At 39.8% G+C, this 9,586-nt stretch overlaps 1 protein-coding gene across 1 annotated transcript in view; it reads right to left on the reverse strand.

The window, feature by feature from the left end:
* Nucleotides 1–1,571: 1,571 nt before the first annotated feature.
* Nucleotides 1,572–9,586, reverse strand: part of LOC122082591 (2-isopropylmalate synthase A-like) — a 28,940-nt gene continuing 20,925 nt past the window's right edge. The window contains exons 11-12 of the mRNA XM_042650262.1: nt 2,110–2,255; nt 1,572–2,026 (exon numbers count right to left, since the gene is read on the reverse strand). Coding sequence (XP_042506196.1) covers nt 1,894–2,026; nt 2,110–2,255 — 279 coding nt within the window. The 3' untranslated portion in view covers nt 1,572–1,893. The remainder of the gene's footprint in view (nt 2,027–2,109; nt 2,256–9,586) is intronic.

The following is a 9,586-nucleotide window of genomic DNA, read 5'->3' on the forward strand; positions in this document are numbered from 1 at the left end:
GTTTCTCATGTGATAATCAATGTTTCTGACTTTGTCATAGCAGGTGTGGTATGACATGAGTCCTTGACTCGTGAGCATTTCCTTGTTCTTAAGGCTACCTCAATTTTTAAAACTGCTAAGGTGAAAAATAACTATATTAACTGTTACAACATAGATGAGATTAAGGGAGGGAGGTTCCGTGTATGATGCTGTTTGACTCTCACGTACAAGCATAACTACCGCATGTTGGCATCTCTTTCCTAGTTTTATATAAATCATTCTCATAAGATCTGATTCACACACATAAAATCCACCACATGAATTTTTCTGGATCAAAGTTGTACGAGAATCAGATGTGTAATCTCTTTTTATTCTTGAAATTATTTATTTATTTATTTATTTATTTTTGGAGAGGGTTTTATAAGGCAACAGCATAGGGACCAATGTGAACGCAAATGAAAGCATCAACAATAGTGGGATTCCACCTTTCATGCGGGGTAGATAGACATTTCCCCCTTGGTGCCCCCCATTTCTTGATGCAGCAGTCACGCTGCCCTTTCCCTTTTTTTCAATAAAAGTAAAAATGAAGAGAAAAAGAGTTCTTTTTTCAGGTAAATAAAAAAAAGGAAAACGAATCCCAAAGACAGTGTAACCCCTTAGCCCAAACATAGAGAGAGTGAAATGACCACCCCATCCTTGATGGAAGGCAGAAATCACACCCTTACTGATGCTTCGGAACCCTACGCTGGGATAGTGGCGTGGCATAAGGTAATCCTCTCCCATAAATTGAAAACTTGGGTTTTATGAGTGTATTCTCTTGGGTTCCATTAGATTGGCTTTTTGAGTATTTTCTCTCGAAATCAGTATCGTCTCAGCTGATCTGCCCATTAACAATAGCCCAAATAATGTTCTTAACAATGTCCAAGTAAGATACCCCACCTATTGCATCATCGATGAGACCCAACCCAACCCTCTTAGGATTTAAAAAAAAAAAAAAAAAATCAACAGATGGGTGATGGGTCCATGATTTAAATCTTTGGGGTTCAAATGCTCATCACTCATCAAATTACACAGCCACATGTACATCTACTTTCACTGTCTCCTTACCGCCCGATTTTATTGCTAAAGTTCCTATTCTTGATTGAGTCTTGTTCATCATAAATGGAAGCTTTGGCCATCAAAAGGATGAGCTTCATGTATTTTCTTGAATGATCACTTACTATCCGCTCATTTTGAATATCGGCTTTACAGGGTCAGCTCAAGTCAGAAGCAAGAGCTGTCTGACAGGGATTCTGGGCGCAGACGGTGTGAGAGAGATAAGTGTATAGAAGTATCAACTGATGCAGAGTCAGTTATCCAATTTCTCAGTGGAGGGGACCGTAAGCTATGGTTGTGGGAGTTATTCCCAGTTTTATTTGTGATGTACATTCTGTTAACCAGCCCAGGGACAATGCTGTTTTGGCACATGCTCTACCTACTAGATCACATACACACAAGCACTCTTGAATCTTGATCACTCTCTTACTCTCATATCGTAAACTTTTTTCAGTTGATGTCAGTTTCTACTTTCACACAGACAAAATATAGCAAGAGGCATCAAAAGGATCAACTAATTTTATTTTCTACCGATCCAATCACCTCATGCAGAGAAGCTAGTTCATATTAAAAATAAAATAAAAAATTACATGCAACATTAACTTCCTGCTTAAAGAATCCCCTCTAATGTTTCTCCTGTGAAGGAATGGGGGGATGTGATGCAGTTCACCCACTTGATAGAAATCTATGCAGTAAGAACTAATACAATTCAATCACCAAGATATTACCATGTGAAAATGCCATGATATCATAATGCACCCAAGCAAGATGCACTACTTATTGACAATATGGAGCCATAGTAGAATACCCTCAACCTTTTCATGGAAACACTTGCATGCTTTCCTTTGAAACTTGTGTTGCGGTTCTATTCTTGAAACTAATCATCTTGTTAATTGCACTCACATAAGCGAGGACACTAGAGACAACGATATCCATTCCTTCACTAGTTTCACTGGCAATGCAGTTAAAAAACAAGTTGAGATTGCAAAGAAGAAAATATTCATAAGAAAAATTTCATGAGCTGTCTTATCTTACCTGAAAGTAGTAGGAGAGTTTAATCCATTGGTTGCTTGATCAGATATTTGCCTTTTCTGCTCTTGTATTACAACTCTTGTGGAGGTTACTGCATCAATGCCTGTTGTTACTGGCGTTATGGAGTAGTCACAAATTGTTACTGGCAACTGGAAACAAGTGAAAAAGAAGAGAGAAAAATTATTTTGCTGTTCAGTAAAAGTTCAATTTTTCCTTTTACTGATCATCCAAAAAGGGGGTAAGGGGGTGATATTGAACTCCCTCAAGTAAAATAATCAAGTACCCAAAAACCACCCACCTCAGGTAGATCCAATGGTTCATAATCCAATATGCCAAAACAGATCAAGAAGGAGAAATTACCAAAGTTAATATGAAAGAGAGACTGAACAAAGTAAGAGATGGCAATTTTCTTGTAAAAATGTTGAGGAAGAAAGAATGCTACCCACTAGAGCAGGTACACGCCAGTGCGCGGGATATCTTCAACGTGGGTGCAGCATGGTCTTTTTGCACCTGCCGTCTAGGCGTGTACCTATGCCAGCAGGGTAGCGTTCTCTTGCCCAATTTTTTAATATCCCCAAAATATATACCATAATAATGTACGTTGCCATGTAAAACCCTCATGCAGGCTCAGATTTTTAGATACAAAATAAAGAGCAAACACTAGAGCCAAAGGAGAGCACCAGGAAATCTATGGAATAAGCCACCCAGAAAACCAACACTCTCTCCTATGTGCTTCACTTCTCAGTGGAGACAAGAATATTATTCCTCATTTGTTCGATGGGCAAAAAAGGGTGAAAAGGGAAAATGCGTGGGCCCCACATGTAATGGGGTTAAGAGACAACAAAAGCAAGAAAAAGAAAATATAATCCATATCCCCACTTTTTCCACAAAATTACGCAATGTTGTAGGATTTTGAAGAAGGGTGGGGTGGGATAATTCCCTTGTTACATAAGCAGACCAAGCATTTAATGCACTTTTAACACTTAATGCATGTTGTTGTTATTTTACCACCCCATCCAAACAAACAACTTCGGTTTTTGGAATTTTACGGAAAACTTTAAAAGTATCCCATCCCTTTATTCCCATGCCATTTTTTTCCATCAAACAAACATGGCCTTACTGATCACCTGTTTGCATGTCAATCCAGCAGAGAGATTGGAACCATATCGTGAGCACTTTGGGAACAAAATGCTCATCCAACAATTTAACTCTGGATACATGCTTTCATATGAACAGTGTGAAACCTAAAGACCACATTGTGTAAGGTTACTGTTAGATCAAACACCAAGAAACACGAATAAAGAGAGACAATAGATCCGTACGACACAGAGATTTAACGAGATTCACACACCAGGGTGGTGTGCTACGTCCTCGGGCGAAGAAGAAGATGATTCACTATGCAGAAGAAAGATTACACCTTAGCAACGCCAAGGAAGAACTTGCCCTGAAACCCTAGCTTCGTGAAAAACCCTAGAATACAATGACTCTCAACAAGCAACAGTACATTATATATATGCTCCAAATAGCGGTTCGACCCATCGGGTCACGAACGATCCGGTCGAGCCCAAGCCCTCTGCTTCCATCACAGATCTCAGAAAAATTCCCATTCGAGTCGCCACCAAAATATGTCGGATCGGGTCAATCTTCAAAATGGGTCAAGAATTCGAGATAAACTTAACAGATCTCCACCTTGCCTTGAATTCTCCTCCAACAGATAAACAAATAGCTAATATCTTCATCTTCTCCAATAGCCCTCCAAAGGGTTGAACTCAAATATGACAAACACCAAGTAAGTTCAAGCAATGCTTGAACTTACCAACACATAAAGGCTTAGTCAACATATCAGCTAGATTGTCTTCAGTACCAATCTTCAACACTTGAATATTACCTTGAGAAATTATCTCTTTTATGAAATGATACCGAACATCAATGTGCTTTTTCCTCTCATGATACATTGGATCTTTAGTCAAGTGAATAGCACTCTGGCTATCACAATGGACAACAGTCACCCCATGATCCATGCTGAGTTCTCCCAACAAACCTCTAAGCAAAATAGCTTCTTTAATTGCCTCAGTCACTGCCATATACTCTGCTTCAGTAGTAGATAATGCAACTGTAGCCTGTAAAGTAGCTTTCCAACTAACCGTACTTCCTCCAAGAGTAAATACATAGCCTGTGAGTGACCTCCTCTTGTCAAGATCACCTGCATAATCTGAATCAACATAACCAGATAAATTATCACCATTCCTCCCAAACTCCAAACAAACACCAGAGGTCCCTTTCAAGTACCTAAGTATCCACTTCACTGCTTCCCAATGAGCTTTACGTGGACATGACAAATATCTACTCACCACACTGACAGCTTGTGAAATGTCAGGACGAGTGCAAACCATAGCATACATAACGGAGCCAACTGCACTAGAGTATGGAACACGTGACATGTACCCCACCTCTTCATCTGTCTTAGGTGATAGAGCAGTTGAAAGTCTAAAATGAGATGCAAGAGGAGTAGTTACAGGTTTGGCATCTTTCATGCCAAAACAATTCAATACCTTCTTAGTGTACTTTTGTTGAGATAGCCACATTTTTCCTGCTTTTCTATCCCTCTTGATCTCCATACCAAGGATCTTTCTTGCTACCCCCAAATCTTTCATCTCAAATTCAGAACTTAATTGTTCCTTCAACCTATTGACCTCATTCCTATCTTTTGCTGCAATCAACATATCATCAACATAAAGCAACAAATATATGAATGACCCATCAGAGAGCTTTCTGAAATAAACACAACAATCATATTAACACTTGGAGTATCCAAAACTAGCCATAACTGAATCAAACATTTTAGACCACTGTCTAGGAGACTGTTTCAAACCAAATAGGGACTTCTTCAACAAACATACATGGTCCTCCTTACCTTCAATAACAAACCCTTCAGGTTGATGCATATAAATCTGTTCTTCTAGTTCACCATGCAAGAATGTTGTTTTCACATCAAGTTGCTCCAACTCCAAATCATGCATAGCAACTAAAGCAAGTAGGACACGAATAGAACTATGCTTAACAACAGGTGAGAAAACATTATTAAAATTAATTCCTTGTACCTGACTGTAGCCCTTTGCAACTAAACGTGCCTTGTACCTAGCATCTTCAACACCTAAGGCAGATTCCTTATTCTTGAAGACCCATTTGCAACCAACAATTTTCTTCCCTGTTCTCGGTTTCACAAGCTCCCAAGTTTGATTTTTATGAAGAGATTCGATCTCCTCATTCATGGCAATCAACCATTTTGTAGAATCAATTGAAGCAACAGCTTCAGAATATGTTGCAGGCTCACTATTTTCAATTGTATCTGCAACAGACAATGCATAAGCAACAAATTCAGCATGCCCATACTTTTGTGGTTGTCTAATATTCCTCCTTGGTCTATCCTTGGCAATGTTGTACCGCTCTTCTTCTTGATTCTCTTGAGCATCATCTCCTTCAGTAAAAATAGGCAACTGGACTAAAGTAGATTGTGCTTTGTTTGAAGATGAACTACCAATTTCAAACTCCACCTTCTCTCTAGATTTTTCGAACTACCAATTTCTACTCTCATAATGAATAGGAACTTCTTTCCTAGGATGCAACATAGCAGATTCATCAAAAGTAACATCTCTGCTAATAAGAAATTTTGGAGACTTTGGATCAGAACACCACAACCTGTATCCTTTCACTCCAGATCCATACCCAAGAAAAATGCATTTCTTAGCCCTAGGTTCCAACTTCCCTTCATTTACATGTGCATAAGCAGGACATCCAAATACTTTTAAATTTGAGTAGTCTACAGGTTTACCTGACCAAACTTCTTCTGGAGTCTTACACTCAATAGATGTGCAAGGAGATCGATTCACTAACAAGGTTGCTGTGTTAATTGCTTCTGCCCAGAACTCCTTGCCTAATCCTGCATTTGATAACATACACCTTGCCTTTTCTAACAAGGTTCTATTCATACGCTCCGCCACTCCATTCTACTGGGGTGTTTTAACAACTGTATGGTGTCTTGCAATACCTTCATTTTTGCAGAACTCATTAAAGTCACCTTCACAAAACTTTAGGCCATTATCTGTTCTCAACCTTTTAATTTGTTTCCCGGTCTGCTTCTCAAGCAAATTCTTCCACTGTTTGAAAGTGACAAATACTTCATTTTTGTGCTTCAAGAAATAGACCCAAACTTTTCTAGAGAAATCGTCAATGAAAGTAAGCAAGTATCTTGCACCAGCCCCCTTTGAAGCAACCCTGGAGGGCCCCCATAGGTCTGAATGAATGTAGTCCAAAGTTCCCTTGGTCCTGTGAATAGCAGTACTGAAACTAACTCTTTTATGCTTCCCAAACACACAATGCTCACAGAACTCCATTGCTCCTGTACTCTGACCACACAACAAGCCCCTTTTACTTAATGATGCCATTGCTCTTTTACTCATATGGCCTAACCTCATGTGCCATAAATTTGTGACATCTGATTCAGATATAGATGATGAAGCTGCTGCAACAGACCCAGTGACTGTAGTACCCTGCAACACATACAAACTGCCAACCTTGATTCCTTTTATCAATAAGAAAACTCCCTTGCTGACCTTCATGACTCCACCTTCAGCTGTATACTTGCACCCATTTGAATCAAGAGTGCCTAAACTGATGAGATTCTTCTTCAAATCAGGGACATGCCTGACATTAGACAAAGTTCTGACAATGCCATCATACATCTTGATATTGATCGTTCCCATTCCAATAGTCTTACAAGAAGCATTATTTCCCATCAACACAACTCTACCTCGAACTGATTCGTATGTGGAAAACCATTCACGATTGGGACACATATGGTAGGAACAACCAGAGTCAAGAATCCATTCATCCTGTGATCTAACTTTATCATCAGTCACCAAAAGCATATCAGACTCACTCTCATCTTCAGCAATACTCGCTTCTGCAGAATCATCTCTTTTCTGTTGATTTTGAGCACCACCACCTGCCTTCTGCTTATTCAAAAGCTTATAGCATTCAGATTTAATATGCCCCTTTTTCTTACAGTAATTGCAGGTTAAATTATTGTGCTTAGATTTTGATCTAACCTTCTTTTTGTCACCATATGAACCCCTTTCATTCGTTCTCCCTCTAGCTACCAAACCAACACCATCAGATTTATTGGTAGTTGTCAACTCATCATCAATCTTCTGCTTGCTTTGCAGATTTGTTTTGACATCCTCAATAGAGATTGTCTCTCTACCATAAATCATGGTATCCCTAAAGTGCTTATAAGATGGAGGCAGAGAACATAACAATAATAGGGCCAAATCTTCATCGCCTATTTTAACATCTATCCTTTTCAAATCAGTAACAATAGAATTGAGCTCAAATATATGGGATTTAATAGAAGTACCTTCGCCCATATGAAGGGTATACAGTTGTTGCTTCAATCTCAACCTATTGGTGAGGGATTTGGTGAGGTAGAGGTTCTCTAACTTCACCCATAACTCTGCAGCCGTTTTCTCTGAGAGAACTTCCTGTAGAACATCATTCGAAAAACACAACTGAATAACTGAAAGGGCTTTATCATCCAAATCGCTCCAATCATCATTGGACATAGTTGCAGGTTTCTTTGCCTTCCCAAATAGGGTTTTCTTCAAACCCTGCTGCGTGAGAACAGCCATCATTCGAACCTGCCATAAACTGAAACTGATGTTGCCGTCAAACCTATCAATATCGTATTTCGTTGAAGCTATGGATCGAAGTAACCAAGAGCTCTGATACCAGTTTGTTAGATCAAACACCAAGAAACACGAATAAAGAGAGACAATAGATCCGTACGACACAGAGATTTAACGAGGTTCACACACCAGGGTGGTGTGCTACGTCCTCGGGCGAAGAAGAAGATGATTCACTATGCAGAAGAAAGATCACACCCTAGCAGCGGCGAGGAAGAACTCGCCATGAAACCCTAGCTTCGTGAAAAACCCTAAAATACAATGACTCTCAACAAGTAACAATACATTATATATATATACTCCAAATAGCGGTTCGACCCATCGGGTCACGATCGATCCGGTCAGGCCCAAGCCCTCTGCTTCCATCACAGATCTCAGAAAAATTCCCATTCAGGTCGCCACCAAAATATGTCGAATCGGGTCAATCTTCAAAACGGGTCAAGAATTCGAGACAAACTTAACAGTTACATATTCCCAAGTTTATGGCAAGCAAATCAGGACATACAGGAAATTCAAACAACTGATGTGATTCAGGTTTCAGATTTGCATATGACCATCTGTTTTCTAATAATATGAACTTCCCTCAATCAAGGGCCAACATAGAAGGGTAGTTGGAAGACTGATAATCATGGGTTATAACAACCTGGAGCTACTTCCTTAAGGAATGGCAATTGGACCCTTTATCAGAAATGAGAAGGGGACCTTGTTATCAAATTTGTAACCAGATGTTTAAGATCACCCATCACCACTGACATTATAATGCAAACCAACACGCCTCATATTGTGGAACCAGACAACTTTAAGTTACAATATGGCTCCAAGCAGCAGTCTGAATCTGTCAAGGTATTGAGTTAGCAGATTAACATGATGGACAAATCTTATCTGAGATATAAATGAATTATGTTATGGATTTGAGTTAGTAGACTTAGGAACAAAGGGCAGACCTTGGCGCAATAGTAAGGTTGATCCTAGTGGTCATGGGTTCGAATCGGGAAACACCCTCTTTGTGAAACGGGGGTAAGGCTGCATACATCATGACCCTCCCTAGACCTTGTAGTGGCGCAAGCCTTGTGCACTGGGCACATCCTTTTTATTTGAGTTAGTAGACTTGCGAATATGAGCCGGAAGGTTGTTGCAGACTTTCTTGTTAAGGGTGTTGTTAACCAAAACCTAATGATTGCATTTACAAGCCAGTATCATATAGTTAGAATGTAGGGGATGTAAGAGAGAAAGAGAACAAGAGGGGAAGATGTGAGATGAGAGTAGAAGGTTGAAGGAGGAGAAGGAGAAGAGAAGAACAAGAGAGATCATGGTAGAATGTTGTGTGTTAGAGAATGATCTTTACCCCGCCTAAATTACTTCACCAATAAGATGTAAGGAATTACACACACCTCCCTAGGAAGGTAAAAGATAAAAAAGAGAAAATAAAATCTAAGATAACTGGACAATAAACTAGTTCCTAAAGTACCCTCATTACATAAAGTCTCAACACATATGTTGTAATACCCCGCTTCTTAAACCCGGTCTGATTTCGCGGTTGAACCGGTTTAACCATGTAGGAACCGAGCCAGAGGAAATTAGAGCAGGATCCTTATGGGCTATGATGGCACGGGTGACCTTAAGCACCGGCTGGCCCGACAAGTCCGAGCCAGTGCCAGAAGAGACGGGAGTGCCCAAACCGTGTACGTGCACCTACCATAAGGCTATGTACGGATAAAACAGGTATTATATCCATATTT

This window comes from Macadamia integrifolia, chromosome 6, assembly GCF_013358625.1.
Source record: "Macadamia integrifolia cultivar HAES 741 chromosome 6, SCU_Mint_v3, whole genome shotgun sequence".
NCBI classification, from domain to species: Eukaryota; Viridiplantae; Streptophyta; class Magnoliopsida; order Proteales; family Proteaceae; genus Macadamia; species Macadamia integrifolia.